Source organism: Pseudomyrmex gracilis, unplaced genomic scaffold, assembly GCF_002006095.1.
Source record: "Pseudomyrmex gracilis isolate BER0280 unplaced genomic scaffold, ASM200609v1 scaffold_12, whole genome shotgun sequence".
Classification (NCBI taxonomy): Eukaryota; Metazoa; Arthropoda; class Insecta; order Hymenoptera; family Formicidae; genus Pseudomyrmex; species Pseudomyrmex gracilis.
This window is the reverse complement of record NW_018020596.1, coordinates 107,615-126,815: the sequence shown is the minus strand read 5'-3', so window position 1 is coordinate 126,815 and position 19,201 is coordinate 107,615. Positions and strand designations below refer to the sequence as shown.

The window sequence follows — 19,201 nt, the reverse complement described above, 5'->3', positions numbered from 1 at the left end:
AAAAAAAAAAAAAAAAAAAAAAAAAAAAAAAATAAAACAGGCGGCAATTAAACTGTCTTAGTTTTCTCAGTGATTTTCAGCGCCACTGAGCAATTCTTTCTCATTTGTTTTTCGTGCTACCTTACAATGATTAATGATTTACAATTAATTCGTGCTCCTGATTTCACCAATCTGTGAAGAAGGGTACGAGTTTCTCGCTTATTCATCACATGTACAACACACGCACGCACATAATCGCATATCATACATACATTAAACTTTGCATACACACGCACACGCACACATACACACGCGCGCGTCGCTAGAAATATCATTAATAATAACGCCCTAATGTCATGGAACATCCCTCATTTATTTTTTTTTTTCTTGCAATAATTCGAAAGAACAGCACGGCGCTGCCGATGGTGTCGATGGTGCCGACCGGTTCGAGATAGATTTGCTTTGGGACATAGATCATATATTGATTATATAGTCTTTCTCGTGCCGGATGATCGCACAACGACACCGGAGCAGCGCTCTGCTTAAATATCTAGGATATGTTGCTTGTAAGATGTGTCATTACGTAGTTATGTATTCATCTAAATTCATTTAAAAATCCTTTTACAGTAAATTTATTGTTAATTAATAATTGTACGTATATATATATAACGTACAGTGCGTATAATTTGAGTTATGTTACATTGCGCGATCCCACTAGTTCTGCGTCTTATCTCATCGACAAAAAATAAATCAAATGTTCGGTGGTTAAGAATGTTCAGGCTTGAGAGACCTCGCGTTTTTATACGTTTTATTTTCGCCGGGATTGAAGAACTTCTCTCTGCAAACTACATTCTAATCCATATTTAAAAATACGTTACACAGATGATTTCAAAGTGATTTGTAAAATATGGATATGAACGTTTCAAATATGAATTTTTCAACCCAGAAGAAAAGAATGTATGACGTACATTTAGCAAAGATTAGAATTCAAAAATGACGACAAAAAATTTCAAAATACAAAATTATGCAAACGTGCAGAAACGTAGCACACATACACACAGAAGCTCTCTAATGCATGTTTTTTTTTTTTTTTTTTTTACAAATTATATTATTATCTAGATATGTCACGTTTTTTTGTAGACAATAGTATTTTTAGCAATTGAAAAGAGATCTAGATAATTCTTTGTTTTTTGATAGAGCGCATTAAACAAACCTTGTTATTTTGAAGAAAATCCAATTGATGTTCAATATATTTCCGATAGTTCAGAGAAATAAGAAAAAAACTATGAGCGGATGAATAAGAAAAGATGGTAGGAGGAGTGACGAGGCGAAAAAGAGCCGGTCTAGCCTCTAAATTCTATGAACATCTTGTACGATAGGCCTGTTATAACAATAACGCGCGTAAAGAAAACGAAGAAAGGAAGTTGTGCATCTTTCTGACGAAGATAAGACGCGACGAAATCACAAAAAGTGTCTCGTGCGACTCTCCCGTCTCGCTAATTTGAGCTTGACTTAGTACGCTAATCGCTAGTAATAATAAACCTACCGATAAAGGTAATCGATTACGAGTAAGTATAAATTGTAATTACAGTGTACAATATACAAGGAGATAAACTTCGCAGAATCTCTCGTACCACATGTGCTGTCATCCGCGAAAAGTACAGCTGCGAAAAAAAACAATTTCCCATCCATATCCGTCTCTTCAAACAATTTTTCTCCGATAAAGTCCAAGTTTCTTGTGCTGCGTTTTACACGAAAGGATGTGTGCCTACGAGAAACCAATGTTGCAAACACATTCGTTCAACATATAAGATCCCCGACGGATGAGATTACTTTTCCCTCGAGTCTGTGTCATTTATGCAAGATAAACCTTGCGATTTGTTCTTATTTGACTTAAATCCGGCTTACGTATTTTCTGCGTAATTAATTAATTAATCTACATTTATTAACTTAATTAATTTTACAAGAATTATGAGTATGCTGAGTGTTGTTGGATTTTTGTTTGCTTGTTTCGTAATTCCTAAAAAGTGCGTTTCTCGGCACGCTCTCTTTCTCTCCCTCTCTCTCTCTCTCTTTCTCTTTCTCTCTCTCTCTCTCTCTCTCTCTCTCTCTCTCTCTCTCTCTCTCTCTTCCACGATATTTGTGCTCGACAAATCTAGTTGATCTATGTACATGTACTGTGACGCTCGCGAGAGAAAAACAAGCAAGTCCTGCCCCGAGCGTCCTCGAGAATCCTAGAGATTAGCCTATTTCTAGCTGAAGATTAGATTAAAACGCAACGACGGCCAAACTACCTGCCGTACTTTCTAAAACACTTTTGTCATATTTGGCTATTTCGCTTCATATGTCCTTGTTCTCTCTTTCGTCTCTTTTTCCTGTTTACTCTTTGCTTTGTCTCAGTCACATTTTTGTATCGCAACATCGTAACTTATCCTTACGTATAATATACGATAAATCTTCACTTAACTATTAAATTTAACAGAGATATCACTCATTCTTCTCCGTGTGCGTACCATTGTTTTCTTTTTTGCATTACTCTTAAATAGAGTGTCTGTTACTTTCTGTATATCATAATACCGATATATCTACTCAGTCAGGAAGCAGATATTTACGTTCATGAGAAAGAAAATTGATGATAAAAAAAACAAAAAAAAAAAACAAACAAACAAAAACAAAAACAAAACGCCGGTACAAAAATTAGCAGTAGTCGTACTTATGTTGTTAAATGTTATACTTAGAGACCAGTTTATAAATGGCAAGGACATCAGATGTTAAAAATGTTTTATGTGCGTTTTTTGAGAAATATAATCTCTATTAAAAAGAGTGCTCTATAAATAACGTACAAATTAATATATGTGTATAAAAAAATAAACATATACAAAATTTAATATCATATTTGAGACAAAAAAAAAAATAAAAAAAAGAACCATCGAGACAGCTACATGCTCTACATACTTCGATCTTAAAATTAAGATCGTCGTATTTATGTGCATATGTCACGTATTTTATACATATATATATATATATATATATTGTATATATGTAAATGAGACGTATCTTATTTTGCAAGAAACAGCTGTTATAATAACGTTCTTTTCTACTTAACGTGAAGTATATCTATTTTATACCGGCGTTTTCAACTACTGAATTTATTTCGCTGCAACTGGATCGGTATTTAGCTGAACCTAATTTATATCCTTCAGTACACAAGAAGACGAATCCGTTTTACAAGGACGCGCGCATCCGTAGACATCGAGGAACCGAAACGACCTGCTGAGGGTATGCAACGTCACGCTAAAGAGTATTTAATATTGCTTGTTAATGATTACAATAGCGGTAGTCCGACTTAGTAGCATCGCGAAGAAAGCTCGTGCGGCTCTATAAGATCGCTCACGCCGTGAAGCGCAATTTTTCTTGACTATATTTGCAAATGTGCTTTTATCCACTGGCATTGAGATTCTGCGCTTACGTAACGTGAACTCTGGCTTAACGTTTATCGTATTATAAAAAAAAAAAAAAAAGTTGTCATGTCCGTTCAATTGCTTAACTAAGGAATAAATAAGTGGTACATGCTTCGACTTGGCGCGATAAACTGATGTTAAAATCAGATTCCTACTGAATAAAAAATGAGATGAGATAAATGCACTCGCTGCTCCATTGCTTACTCGTTCTGATACACAAAAACGTAGAGAACTGTCATGTTTTCCTTTTTCTTTTACTCGATTTTGCCTGATATTTCGTTGTTGGACCAAAAGAAGAGAGTGTACATTTCACAAGTGTGTTTTATCGATTAAAAGCAAATTTTTGTACGGAAGTACTTTTTATGATGATGATTCGACATGTCGGAGCATGCGCGTGAAAAACGAGATGCTAATCAAATTGTAGAAACTAAATAAGAATCGGAGGAGATGCGCTTTATTGCAAGGAACCGATTTGACTAGATTCTGTGCAATCAGAATCCGAGTGATTTCAGAATGTCTAAGCGGTTCTTTCTCTTAGTTTTCCTTCGTCGGTTCCGCTACTCTTTTAGTTTAACCGCGAACGAGAGTTCGGTTCGCAAACCCACACATACACACGCGCGCAATAAGCGTGCACACACACATATATTTGGCATAGAAACCCTACCGGTCACATGGATGCCTTTGTTTCTTTCTTTCTAAGTCGGTTTTCCTCTTTTTCTCTCTCTTTTTTTTTTTTTTTTTTTTTTAACTAGCTACCTAAAGAGTTTGCGGATCATCTTGTTGTGTCGGCTCGTGTCAACTGAAATCTATGCCTCTCTGCTGGTGATATTTATCTTAAAAGTAGTTTTGCGCGTTTGTTGTTGTGCAGAGCAAGAATATCGATAAAATGACGGATGTCTACTGTCACAATCAAGTACATTTAAAACTTTCAACCTTAGTTTTTTTCAACTTTCAGATCGATATTGATTAGATTGCGAGACTGAAAAAAAAAAAATCACAATTACAAAGAACTGCTGAATTGGAAAGGCGATTTCCTGTCAAGCACGAGTCAACAGTCTGATGCGCCCCGGTCGCCGCTCTATCGCTGCGTTTACAGAATTTATTTTTCTTGCCTATTCAGCTGCTGCTTGTGTCAGATATAACTTGAAGATTTAACGTAGATAGTGTTTTACATTATTAACACAACAGTCTCAGTTTCGATCGGACGATTTCGGTGTGTTGACAAGACTATCAAAAACTTCCCGCTTTATTTCTTCACTTCTTCAGAACGTTCCTGTAGGAGTAAAACTGGAAGTAAAACCGGTCGTGCGTAGAGAATCCAGACATCGCACATTGTAAGCGATCTCGATAATGGCAAAATGACGGTGATGAATTGTCTTGACTTGTGTGTTACATGGTCATGTTTTGCTGAGTATAACGGTGTGTAACTTGGAAGGCTCTCGCGTTCCCCGCTTGCGATTCATTCATTAGTACGGCGTAAACCTATTGTAACCACTTCTGTACACTGTCGCCTGCAAAGAATAAGAAAATCCATCAATTATACAATTCCGTTTGCACGAATCGCGAGATAAGCGCGAGTTACGTAAAATACATTCTCTTTTTTTTTTTGTTTTTTTTTTTCAGCGCGTTTAAGCGTGTCTCTACTTGAAATGTTGATTTGAAGAATTAGAGTATAATGAATAAACGAGACAATAAACTCGCGTTTTTATCTTAAACAAGAGATCCAGATATCATTCAGGGATAAATGTGCGCGAGTACACGAGCCATTAACTTTTGTCGCGACACAGTTTTCCGTAAGTTGAAAATGCCGGGCATTAATAATTCATATGTAAGTGAGGAAGAAAGGTCTTTTCCAACGTCCGTTATTTATGGCGTAATAACGGAGTGCTCTTTATTCTCTCTTTCCCGTAGAACATGCGGAGAAGAGATGTACGCGCGCGATTTAACGGCACTCCCGTTAAATGAAATCGTAAATGTACACTTCGTAATCGAAGCTCACTCACCCCGTATCCCGCCACAGGTCCAATGCCATGTCCGATGTAAGGATCGGCGTATTCACGCCCGTAACTAAAATCAAGACGATTCCTTGTTAGTTCCGTTACATTTTTCTACACTCGTTGGACGTTCAGATGACATGATGTAAGTTTATTTTGTCAGCTTTGTGTTTTTTTTTTTTTTTTAAATACAAAAATAAATTTTTATACTTAACGCGTCTCGCATTAAATGTAAGAATAAAATTAATGTTTAATATTCATATATTTTATGATTATTTTTATATTCAAATACTATTTATATATTTGTAAAATACCAGCGTGAAGTACTGAGGGTGCTTTAAGGTTTTTCAGGAAATGTTTCTGAACTTTCGTCAGAACTATTAGGACGGGACTGGATTTCATGTGTTTCGGGAACGTATCTGCGACTTCTAAGAGCTCGTCCACGACGTTGAGGTTTACTGGAAGGAATAGGCTCTTCATGTAAAAAATCTGCGATAATTGACAGCTTCTTTCGAAGAATGATTACATTTTATTGGATTGAAACAACGGGCAGGTGTATTTTAATTAAAAAAATATGCATTTTTAAATTAATAATAAATTGTAAATTAATCATTATACATTAATTAATTATAAATTATATTCAATATCAAGAAAGTCATGAATTATCGAAAGGAAGAATCGATTTCGGATTTGTCAAAATAATAGCCGTAGCACGCGGCTGAATCTGGGACATCCCGTACGTCGAGTCAAAGGGAGAGACGAGGAGGACTCGGGGTGAGATTGGATATACACACACGGTGGTTTCTCGGGGAAAACACTTACCCCGCGACTGCGGCATATCCTGCGACCGGCTGTGCTGCAGCCGCAGCTGCGTTGTATGCGCGCGCAGCTACCGCCGTATATGTCGCTGCAGCTGCGTACGTAGCTTGCTGTGCCGTCGACAGAGGTGTCTTCAACAACGGAGAAGCTGCAGCCGCTGCAGCCGCGGCCTGAAACAACAACCATGACCCGCCATGCAAGGCTCAAGCAAGCTCGAAGACAGACAGAGGAAATGATGATCTCAGCGAGAAACGAGACTAGGTCGTTCCTTGAGGCTCTCGTGTTGTGTTCTTTGCACACAGAAAACAAAAAAACAAAAAAACAAAAAAAAAAAAAACTCCAAAGATAACGTGTGATAATTCAGGCACTATGTTGAAAAAAGACGCACGAAAGAAAATTTATGTTTTTGCATCGTCAATTAAAATTAGAGAATTCACTACACTTTTTCATTTTTGCTAATGTTTTCTATGTGCAATTGCTATGTGAAAACGTTACCAGCGTTACGTGACATTGACAGAACAGCGCGTGATGCGATAAAAATTGATATATCTTTGCATTTAAATAACACAGTAAAAAACACATTGTCAATATGAGCGGCGCGCGAATCAATCATACTTCATTCACTGTTCTAAAAATGTCAATACGCGAATTTGTTCAAACATTTCGAACACATGTGACTAATTATAATACTCAAAGTTGTAGTAGTTTTATGTAAAAGCTTTGAGAGGAAAAATATCGTATTTACAGAAAATGAAGTTCGGAGACAGAAAGAGGCGGAAAAAGTAAATAAATAAAAATAAAAAAAAATAAAAAAAAAAACTCTGAATTTAATTAAAACACGCAAATTACTTTCCTGTTTTCAAAATAGATTCTTTCCGCTATAAATGTTATCTACATTTAAATAATTACGGAAATGATGCATGTAAGAAGAATGAAAAATACGTACATACACGTCACATGCGATACCAAAGATTTGCGAAAATCCACGATAAGGGTGAAACAAATTTGGGAAACGGAGTAAATTAATGCGGTCAAAGTCAAAGAACTACATTTTTGGATGAACTCTATCGAGAGACAGAAAAGCCGCTCAAGAAACGTAAAAAAAATGTTTCAACCATACGTGATTACTGATTGCGTCGAGCAAGTAGTGCCGTGTATATAATTATTTCGCTCTGCCCTACAATAAGTAAACTCTCTCGCGAGTCTCGTCACAAGTGCCCTTCACGCAATTACGATATAGTTCACGTATAATCATGATGTTTCAACACTCCTCCCTCGAAGTTCGCAAGTGTGTGTTTACCCGCGAGGTACGCTCGTCTTTACGCGGTATATCGAATATCTCTCTAAACAAGGAGGATTTATGTCCGATTAGGATATTAGGACTCTCTCGAACGCGCGCGGCCCTTATTGGCATCCGGCTATGATCGCGGAAGATCTACGTGCGTGCACATCTACGATGTGCAACCTGATACACACCAGCGGCGGCATATGTATGTTCCATTTCGCGAGAGAGCATAATATGCGCGCCGCCACTAGTGTGCTCGCGCGATTTCCACGACGAACATTTCCATTCGCGTGTTTATTTAAATCCCAAATGCAGTGTTTGCGCTCAAACGACGTGACAACAAATTCAACGTTTCGAGATTAACCGGAGATCAGCTTTTCGTTGTCTGATTGTCCGGTCTTTAGAAAACGTAATTTTCTAGAGAAGAGCGCGCGCGCGAGAAATTTGATAATTTTTGACGTCCCGGTGAATAATGGGTTTGCGAAACTCGGTGAATTGGCTAGCCGGCTCACGTATCGCGACGAAAACACGATTTAGTCGGCGCCAGAAACTTTCGGCGGTCAGAAACGGGGGGGTTGTTATTCGACGTTTTGTCACGAAAAAAGATCGCGGTAAGGTGGAGAGCGACGCGCGGTACGCGCTGTTTTGCCATCAGGAAGAAAACAGGACGACGTATTGCAAACGAAGCGACCGGGCGCCAGGTTGCCCCGCAGATTTTCTTGAACGGCTACATGCTTCGTCTCCTGGTTGAAGTTTTCAAAACACGCCAAAGTTTTGCCGAAACCGACGTGACTCTCACAACAATTTCGCCCCGTCGCAGCGAAGAAGATTACGTAATTCTTTCAGTTTAGCGGAGTGTGACCGAAAACAACGTCTCGATCTCTCCCGTTTAGGGCGAGAGACAATAATTCCTCGCGATCGCTCGCGAATCCAATTTCCATGGCCGGCCATCCGGAAGTGTTGAGATCGCAGCAAAAACGGGACTCGCGCGCTACATAGCTAGCGATTAGCTTTTTATCTCTAGATTTGCGGAAACCCGCACAGTTACGACCGATTCAGCATTTACGCTAAAGTCAGACACGTACTTTTTTCCTCGTCGCCTAACCGTGTGTTCTCTCCGTTCTCGCACCTTCTCGGACTTTCGTCTCTCTGTTTGGTCGAGCCGGCTTGTTAAACGGCGCGCCGCGAAACCGCAAACTCGAAAATCCCCGTTTACACTGTGGCTCAGACAAAACGCTTAACGATTAGCCGCTTAGCACCGACAGTGACGGAGATTATCGGGGGAAGCGCACTTTTAGCGCTTCGGTGTTGAAAAGCCCGCACGGAAATTTGTCTGGAATTGAATTAGAATTCGATCCGCGATTTCTATCGAAGTAAATCTTAGATTCGGAAAATCTGATTGCAGATTCGGAAAATTTCTGCTGCGTGTTTTGTTTTCTCATCGTGACATTATGACATCTAACTGTCGCGCATGAACGTATAATTCGGCACGAATATCCGGAATAAACCACCTGTCATCCGGTAAATGACAAGCGTTTCTCAACGACGTTAATTTACGGTCTCTCACAAAGTTGAAGTGGGTTGGCAATTCGATCGTCTACAGCGGCTCGTAAATTTTCGTAGAAACGAGGCTCGTCGTGAAGCTTTTCCTTGCGGCCGAATACGCGAATTGAGCCCGTCCAAATTAGCGAAAATTTTCCGCGATTCTCAGCACGCGCGTTCGCGCGATTTATGACCCGGTTCTCTTCGTTTAAAGACACTCTTTACGCTTTCTAATCACGAATTCCATCCGACGCGATTCCATCTCGTTTTCTCGTTTCATAAGCTTCACACTCGAATCGTTCTCGACTATTATTATTTACATATTGGATTATTTGCCATCGAGCTCGCGCGATGACAGAATTGCATAAACGCAACAATAAAAAAAAAAATAAAAAAAAAAAAACAGTAATACGCGAATATCACACACCGTATTTATTTAAAAATTCCCTCGTAAATTAATCAGGATTAGATACACTCTCATTTATTTACATTTGCTTTATATTCTGCAATATATTTGTTTAACTCGCGTACGTTAGATCGTAGCAATTCTTGAAGCAATTTAATCGTCGTGAAGCTTCTCCGCGTTTATGACAAGATAATAATAACCGAATGTTGAGGAATTCTTGAGATTCTTCTTGTGCCAGAGACGGTCTCGTAAAGTAATTTCACATGCGTGCAATGCGTTCAACAAATGGCCACTGCTTGGTGATTCATTACCGCGAAACGTCATACGCGACAGGTTGTATTTACGATAATATGTATCGCATCGTCTTGAATTTTATTTTTGACGTATTTTTGGCGTAAGTCGAGAATTATTTTTATCACGCACGGACACCACACGGTTTAAAATTTATTTAAGCGAAACGCTATATACAAATTTGAAATGTACATCGCACGGCTACGATACTACTTTGCACAGCTCTCTAATCACACGAAACCTGTCCTACTTGATACAAAAGCGCACTTCTTCCAAAGTTGAGAAATTTCAAACACTCTCGCACTCTCAAATTGCGTGCATTTATCACAATAACCGTCTCCGTATGTACAGGAGTCTCTCCTACTAAGACGTGGGGGTTTTTCTCTGTGCGACGCATGCTCTACTGACTGAAAAAGACGACACATTACATGCTGTGTCTCACGCTAATGCCAGTCGAGAACGAAAGAAGAAAACAAAACTCGGGAGAAAAACGTACGACACGGGTTTTCACGGCTAGCTAAAAAAAAACTCTCTTCTCTACGACTCCTTACGTCAAATCAATCTTGCTTCTGAAAATTTTATGAAAGGTTTTGTTTTTAAACCAAGAGCCGAGTACATTTAAACTAAATAGCCTCTGACAATCGTGAGCATTTCAATTCTATACGAACAAAAATACGAGAAGAGAACAGAAACAAGACTAAGTAAAACAGAGGAAGAAAAAAAGGGAATGTATACAGATAAAACATAGACGAGAAGAGAACAGGCGGACCCTTAATTCCTACCTCCAGGGCGGGCGCTTTAGCCTGAAACACAAACGGCAAACCTGAAAAGAAATACCGCAAGAATTCCGGACGGCAAAAAACTCGAGCACGAGTTTTCTTTTTTTCTTTCTTTTTTTTCTTTTTTTTTTTTTTTAACGCGAGAGGTTTAAGTTCTCGTTAAACGAGTTAGTACTCCGTTTCCCAATGAAAACTCGAAAACGATCGGCGAGCATTTAGTGTTATCCAGTTTCCGATGGCGCTCTTTTTCCCTTTATAATTCCGTTTGCTTCGAGATTGTGTATTGTCGATTAATGATCATCTCTTTTAAAATAGCCATTCAAGGCGACGGGAGAGAGAAATGCGGAGCAATAAAAAAAAGTGCAAAAAAAAAAAAAAAAAAAAAAACCAAGAATGAGTGAAATGGGAGATGATGATGCATTTATGACGGAACAAAATGCAACACGATGCCTCGCGTTTGAGATAACAGTGGTTTATAAAAAGTTTTAAACTTATTTTTATATTCTCAATTTATTTCTTTCTCTCTCTCTCTCTCTCTCTCTCTCTCTCTTTTTCTCTTTAACATCATTTCTTTTTTATTTCATTGATGCAAATAAATCATCAACATTCGTAATTAAAGAAAACTAAAAACAAAATTAAAAAATATTATTGTTATGGTCGCGATTCGATAATTGCTTTTCAATAAAAAGTTAGTTTCAAAGGAAGCGCGAACAAAACGAGCGAATGTAAAACTCGCTCGCGCGCGCAAATGATGCCAGAGGGATGTATCGCGTCGGGACAGAAATAATCATCCCGACGACGGTTAGCGGTGTGTCGCAAAAGCACGTGCTTTTTTTTTTCGATCAATCGCGTCGCCGAGATGCATCGGGAAAATTTTTGCGCGAATAAAACGGAAGAGAGGAAGAGAAAGAAACAAGAAGAGATCCAGGGGGGGGGAGAGGGCGAAAGGCAAAAAAATGAGATACAATGAGAATGGGCGAACGGTCGGAACAATGTGTAGAGCGCGCGAGATAGAGATGGCGGTAATTGTTATCGGTTTCTCTCTCGGCGTTTTCTCATGTGTGCAAGCCTGGCAAAATGTGTCAACTAACGTCAGCTGTTGCTTGAGGCCATTCCAGCTAAACGGGTCCACCAAGAGGTAACACACTTTAGTCAAAATCTCTCTGCGCTCGTTTGTCTCGTCTTATTAATACTGCAACACCGTGCTCCGCTTCCGGTGCACGTGCAAAAACACAGTTTTCCATTTGCGCTTCCAAACAAATCCGAGAAATTACACGTTGTCAAGAACTTTTGTGAAATATCATCGTGAAAAAAAAAAAAAAAAAAAAAACATCGTACGTGAAACGCAATTATTCATAGATACTTTTCTCTCGAGCGAAATTTTATTGGATTGCGACGGAGTATCATATCCTCTTTGCACGCTCTCGCGTCGCTCTCGTATTATTAATTCCATCGGCGATAATCCGTTGATTATCCGATTAATTAGGTCTACCCGATGTTCCGTCCGCGTAGTGCAACATAATGAAAACGCGTCAACGCGAACTTGTTTTCCGATTAAAAAGCGATTATCGGACAACGCGATTGCGTGATTGATTATTGCATCCCGATTCTATTGTGCCGCGCGTGTTCTTCTATTTAATTAAAAACTCATTCGAGAATCCGCGCTTCTCTCTCTCTCTCTCTCTTTCTCTATGTCGGAACCGCAGCTCTGCACTTGCGTGTACCGGAAGCAGAGAATAATTCGTCGCTGACGTAATAAAGCGGAGAATTGTCTCACCTGCAACCTGTAGTTGGGATCCGTAGTCGCTGCGTGTGCTGCGAGGAAGGGGTCGTAATAAACACTGCAAAAATAAAAATCATCAATAAGTACACACGCGAAAACACAATGTGATTCATTTATTACGCCTGTGGTGAAATTGTCAAAAATTTTAATTTTATTCTCTTTGTAAAATATAATCAAAGTTACAATCGCGAACATTCGATTGTTTTTGTTTATTTGTCATCAAGTTTTTTTAGTTTTTGTAATCAATTTAAAAAAAAATGAATTTTGTGTAAATTTAACAATCATTTTCTGCGCAAAAAAACTGAATAAAGATTTTAATGTTTCCTGCGGTTAGGGACATTCGGTTATAAAAGCTTTTATTTCGACGTTCAAAGGACAATTTTTCAATCTTTTATTTTTTATTTTTTTTTTTTTCGTCGCAATACCGCTCGCGCGCGCTTAACAGGCGTGACGTATTAACACACGGCGCGCGTTCGATCGAGAATAAAATTGGAAATTCATTTCTGAAATACGATAATCTCTGTAGGATAACGGCGCGGAAACGATAGGGGCGATAAACTTTTGTTCTCTGCGACAAAGTTTGTTTTATACGCGAGGATCCCCTTCCTCATGAAGTACATGGAGGAAAAAGTTGATTGCTTTATATTGCATCTGCTTGGGAGTGTACACAATAGAATTAGTTTTATGAGTTGCTCGCTCTCATTATAATCCTCTCGTCAAGAGAAGAAAGATCGTTGTTAAAATTCTATTTAACTTGGCTAAGTAATAATCTATTTTCCGGGAGAAGAAAAAGACTTTATGTGGAAGGCGTTCCATTTTAATTGCGCATTGCTAGAAATAAAAGCACGCGAAGAACGCGCAATCCCATGCTTCACGAAATGCGATTTTTATATTGATTGTGAAAACAAAAACAAAAGTTTCACGTGTGTACTCTCGTAACGCGGTGTTTTGTGAATTAAAGATGAAACACGTGATGCTAACTTCCTCTTTCTATATGTTTCAGGTTAATAATTTGCATTTACAAATGAAGGGACACGAATGTTTAAAATTAAAATGCATAACGTATGTACACGTATGCATATATTGGATTTGACAAATCCGATTTCGCGTCCGGAGCGCACAGGCGACGTAACAGGCTTCAAGGATTGATTTTCGTCTATGTATTCAAATTTTTCATTCCCACCGATGCCACGTCCAATTTCGAAACGTTAAAATGAACGAGCGAGCGAACGAACGAACGAACGAACGAACGAACGATTGACGGTTCGACGCAAATACTTGCTCTTAAAAATCCGGAAAGGTAAAAAGTTAAAAGAACAAAAAACAAAAATCACATCTCCTCTACAGCGAGTTTTGAATCTAAAACGCGGAAAGAAAAAAAAAAACGCAGGCACGATCACCACGACCCGATAATCCGCGCTGATTCGACAATCGCGTTTTTTAATCTTTGATCAATCGAAATACAATTAGAACAGAAGAATTACGAGCCGGAATATTCTCCTGGAATTTTTCTTTGTTCCTCGAAGAAGTAACCGAGTGTCCCTTGTTTTTTCCGCTTCGACGTTCCATTCTTGAGTTTCCATTCCGCTGGAAAATGAACGAGCCGCGAATTCGCAATCTCGCAAATTATGATTCGCGTTATGTGTGCGCGAATGGTGTGATCAGGATAATTATACGGGAGTGGGTGTAGGAGGGGAAGCTGAAAGTCGTGCAGATACAGTGAGATTGACAGACAAAGCCTTAACGAGCGACGCGTGCAACTCGCTGCAGCGAGTAATTTTGATGTTATCCCCGATTGGTTTCGATATCGACTTGATGTTCTTCGACGCGCGCGATGAACTGACATTCGATGAAGTGTGTGCTCCATTGACGATATCCTCTCATTCATCCAGAATACAAATTTTACAATAACTTTCATTCAGCTGCGAGTCATCTGAGTATATAATTTGTGTCAATGATAATTTAGTACCAAATGTTGACAATTTTTTAATACGCAGTTGAAGTAAAAAGTATCTTAAAATAAAAGAGATTCATAAAATAAAATTATATCGGGCAAGGTTCAAGATCAAGAAGAAAGTTGACGTACATATCGGAAAGAAAATAACGTGATTAAAATCTCGGAACACGTTTTAACGTTTAGATTCACAGCTTGCGGTCGTTAAGCGAAATTTTATCGCATGAAAAAACTACAGCACGGGCATATAAATCACGCTCTAACCACGTATAAATATTGATCATTAAGGTGAAAAAAAGCTTTTGCGAAAAGTCTTTCGAGACTTGAACGACGTGCACGCACACACACTTTGCGCGACTGCGTAAATTAATTATCGTTGTTACACACGAGCGCGCTTTCATCGTTCGATGAACTCTTGCTGAAGTTTTGTAACGCGGAAAGGATTTTCGGAGGCGCGCTTTTGATTACTCGTTGCAAGCGAGGGAGAAAACAAAAAGGCGCGAAAACAACACAAGCGGTACATAAAACACACAAATAGTGTAAAAATATAAAAAGTATTTCGTGTAAATTATAATAAATAAATTTTGGCCAGCCTCGATCTCGCGTGGAAACATTTCTACAAAAAATATATATTTTCATCGATTTCATTGAATAAAAGATGACGATCGTAGATGTTTTATTACTTGCAATACACAAAAAATAAAAATTACTGCTTCAATATGCATATAGAAATATCTCCACTGGTCCTGAACTCGACCTGGATATCGGGCTGGACCGATACTTACGCGGTGGGTGCAAAGGGGTTGAGGGCCGTGGCCGCAGCCGCCGCTGCGAGTGGCCCTGGAGTCCTGGCCAATGCTAGTGCGGCCGCACTGGTTGGAAAAGCAGCCGCCGCTGCCCTAGTCGCTCCAACTCTACGTTGTATCGCTACTCCTCTAAGTGCCGCGGCTGTAACAACACACGCGAATACGCGCGCACATGCCAATTACACAAGGTCGCCTACCTTGAACACTTTATTGTCGGCTATCGAACATCGCACTGCCGCAGGATACCAGGCTGCCTTCGGGAAACCGCGGCGCACTTGGACAGCCAGCGAGACGAGGTTCGCGGCTCTTATTCGATCCGTCGATACACTTGAGACTGACATTTGAGAACTGGGTCAAAGCTAGTTGAATGTTTCAATTGTATTGATGCACAGTCAGAAGAGGAAAAGGAGATATACGTATATATACGTATATGTAATCATAGATGGAGCATGTAAAAGATTTCTGATTGTGTGAATGCTCGGAAAACGAGCACGATTCACCGACGACAGATCTGCGACGCTGCGTGTGCAGCAACCCCTCTTCGACGCGACACAGCGCGAGCAGGAAATTTCGTTCTTCCTGCTCCGAAGATTGACTTTAAGAAATTGCGCTCCAGAAGTAAATACGCGAGAAACACGCGACGAAAGAGAGACTTTGGAAAAGAACCGAAAAATCACCTTTTCTGCTTCATTTCAAATTGGTACTCGGAAATTGCTCGAAACGAAAGAGATGGTTGCAAACCTTCGAGAAATTTATATACCGAGAAAAATAAATTATTTTAACGAATGAACACACATTTAATTTTTATAAAATTAAACAGCTTTCTCTTGAATGTATATCGATTGTATTTTGCAAGCAGCCACGATTGCAGGATCGACGCCAGCTTGCAAGACGAGAGGGAAGATTGCGCGCGATGCGCCGATTCCAGAAGCTGACGATGCACAACGTGATGCTGAGTTTTCTTATCTGGTGATGCATTTCGAATTCGCGTGAGCTTTGCACCGCGAATTTTGACAAGATTATAAGAATACCAACCGATGTTCATGTTTCATATTTCTCGAGAGAGAAAAATATTTGTAACTCGCCATCACCTGTCGTATGATTATTTTTCCAAATGTTTCTTAACTTTTATATTTCAGTGCGTTGATGGATGATGGAAAAGCGACCTTACATTGATGGACGGATATTGACTTTAATGAACAGTCGTCGTATTGACGGAAACGACAAATGACATTGAGTTATCGACAGATCCGACAAGAAAAAAAAAAAAGATTGAAAAAAATAAACTCTATGATGGAAGGAACTTTTTTTTTTTTGTTTTTAATCTCCGAATGGGGTCCAAGAAGAAGAAATAAAAAGTTGACGATTGTGCCTACCTTTTTATCGGCAACCAAGTCATCTCGTTCGGATCAGCTGCTGATAGAGCGATTCAACAAGTGCTTTCTCATTTAACGTAAACAATTCGTTTCTCGAATACAACATTCACCTTGAAGAGAATAAATGTACGTTAAAAAGACGGACATATATTCATAAATTCTTTTTTTTTTATTGCAAACATTTTATCCAACTTATTCGCGTGAGTTAATCTCTTCAAAGCGCTGAACTCATCAAAAGTTATACCATCACGAGGATATGTAATCAAAATATATGCACTGTTGTTAGGGCTATGAGTGAGTTTAATTATATACGAGCAACGGCACATCAACAGCATCCTCAACAGACAACTACCTTGTACTGTGCAAGTAACGCGCGTGATGTTAGCGCAAATCAAAACGAAAGTTAACGATCAACGACGGGAATGGTTAATCGGCTTGATAGCCGCTTATCTAAAGGCGGGTCAAGAATAAGAGCGTGATGCACAAATAGCAGGCACATTCCAAAAAGAAGAGAGGTAATTTGTGTGTAAAGGGGGGGAAGAGGGGAAATTGATGTGTTACAACCACATCGTAAACTCCGCTTTTCTATACAGACTTGCGTGATCTGTGGCACGGAAATGTAATTATTGCGTACGTATAAAGATCAATACTTATATCCACAATCTCATAAACTTTTTACTCGACTTTTTTCAGATCCTACAAAACATTTATTAAATTCTTTAAAATATGAATTTAACTTTCTTTTCTAGCGCGCACATTATTTTGTTAAATACGTCATAATAGTGCTGATTGTAAAATGTCAATACATCGTTGTCGTCAATTAACAATGGAAAAAAAAAAAAAAATTCGTCGCAATTTGCTTTTTAAATTTACATTTTCGCTTCAAATCCGAACAATTGTATTTTCCGACGGAAATTGTCGGACGCTTTGACGTACGCGTCACGCACGACTGTGACCATCGATTCGCGACCGGTTATACGAATTTAAAAACCAGTCGTGCCGAATGACCGCTGTCTTCGGTCGAATTTTACGAGTGCGCGTGACACGCCAATTAACGGCTATTAATTAATCGACTGCGCACGCGGCGGTGGCAAGCCTCCCGTGACACGTCGGCTTGGAGAAAATTCAAATTTATGGAAAATGCACGCGCCTGATAACACGCAAAAGAGCAAAGAGAAATTACATATCCCTCCTCCCTCCCCCGAACACAAGTAAAACGTTAAATACACTGTGTCTCCGGGTTTTAATCCCTTTGCCCGCTCACTTTACTCGAAATCGCACGTCGCGCGCGCGTCATCCGGTATAACTCCCTCGCGATAACGAAAGTTCCGCCGTTAAAATTCCACGTTGCAAATTCCACTCACGGCTATTGCATATAAATGAACTTTTCGCGAACGCGCGCGCGCGCGCGCGTTTTAATCGGAAACCAATGCCTACGAATTAAATATTAGTTTCCCTCTCCGTTTGTGGCGGCGGTTGTTCCAATTTGAATATCTTTATCTACTTCTTCACGTGTGAGATTTGCAAAAAAAATATATAAATTTTTATACAGAGTACATCTCTACAAACAAAAATAATAATAAAATTTTTCCGGCCACAAATCAAGCATCGCCTGAAACTAGATCTCCCTAGATATCCACAATCGAGCTTGACTAATCAAGCGAAAAAAACAACGACATATATGCGTATATATATGTGTGTGTGTGTGTGTGTGTCCTAAGAAAAAACGACATACATATATATATGTATATAAAAGAGAAAGAAAGTTATCGTGTGTGTTCGTCCAACTAGCATCAATGCAACAACCAATGGAGGAGGAATTGGGGTGGTGGTTTTGCGGTTCGTGCACAAGTGAATGTTTAAAGGGAGCTTCTTTCCACTCTATTTGTGCTACACTGTCGATCGGAAAATACATCGAGAAGAGATAGGTGGCAACATTAATTATCGAGCAACAGAAGAGACACAGTGAGTATATACGAGAGAGGAGGAAAAGGACGAAGAAGTGAGAGAAAGAGAAAGAGAAAGAGAGAGAGAGAGAGAGTTGGCAGAAAATACGGTAAGATAGTCGTTCGTTAGACACGCAATCGTGGTCGTTCGATGTACCGTGTATTTGTGTTGGTTGGAATTCGCGGAGATCTGGCGGAGAAATCGTGCTCCGTTCGGGAGGAGTTACCTCCACTGCTGAAACCGTAGCAAAATATTACAAGCGATATCACGATACGATAAGAACAGCACGCACGGAATATAGTTTCACGGTGAGTTCGCGTAATGAGTTATAACCGGCGCGCGAATTGAAAGCGGGTTTGCTGGTCTTGCTTAAATAAATTGCGGATATTTCACGATTCGCTGCGTCTCGTAATAGGAATCATATAATGGGATTTATTAAAGTCTCGCACAAAAAATCCCAATGATTAAAAAATGAAACGTTGATTACCTTGATATTTCAAAAAGCGGTGGAAAATATTATACAGTTGCGGCGGATTTGAGCGAATTTTGTAAAACTGTATTTACAGCGAGCAGACACTATATCTCGTAACGCGACGTAATAAAAGCAATTTTTATGAGAAATGGTCTCTACTATGATTCTGCGAATTACTCGTCTGGCTAAAAAAAAAAAAAAAAAGAAAAGAAAAGATTCCGCCCGAGGAATTGCGGAAACAAAACTCGCGCGCGTAGATTTCTCGACGATTACGTTCCAGCGAGAAATTTTGCCAAGTTCGACGCCA

General features: G+C 39.3%; 1 protein-coding gene across 5 annotated transcripts in view; it reads right to left on the bottom strand.

Moving 5' to 3' along the window:
• Positions 1-2,538: 2,538 nt before the first annotated feature.
• LOC109863688 (RNA binding protein fox-1 homolog 2) overlaps positions 2,539-19,201 on the bottom strand; it is a 120,633-nt gene continuing 103,970 nt past the window's right edge. For 4 of the 5 annotated variants that reach the window (XM_020444113.1, XM_020444112.1, XM_020444114.1 and 1 more), the window contains exons 8-13: positions 15,079-15,241; positions 12,334-12,397; positions 11,648-11,674; positions 6,257-6,423; positions 5,444-5,507; positions 2,539-4,951 (exon numbers count right to left, since the gene is read on the bottom strand). In XM_020444113.1, the coding sequence (XP_020299702.1) occupies positions 4,907-4,951; positions 5,444-5,507; positions 6,257-6,423; positions 11,648-11,674; positions 12,334-12,397; positions 15,079-15,241 (530 nt within the window). In that variant the 3' untranslated portion in view covers positions 2,539-4,906. The remainder of the gene's footprint in view (positions 4,952-5,443; positions 5,508-6,256; positions 6,424-11,647; positions 11,675-12,333; positions 12,398-15,078; positions 15,242-19,201) is intronic. The other variant, XM_020444116.1, reaches the window with a different exon arrangement.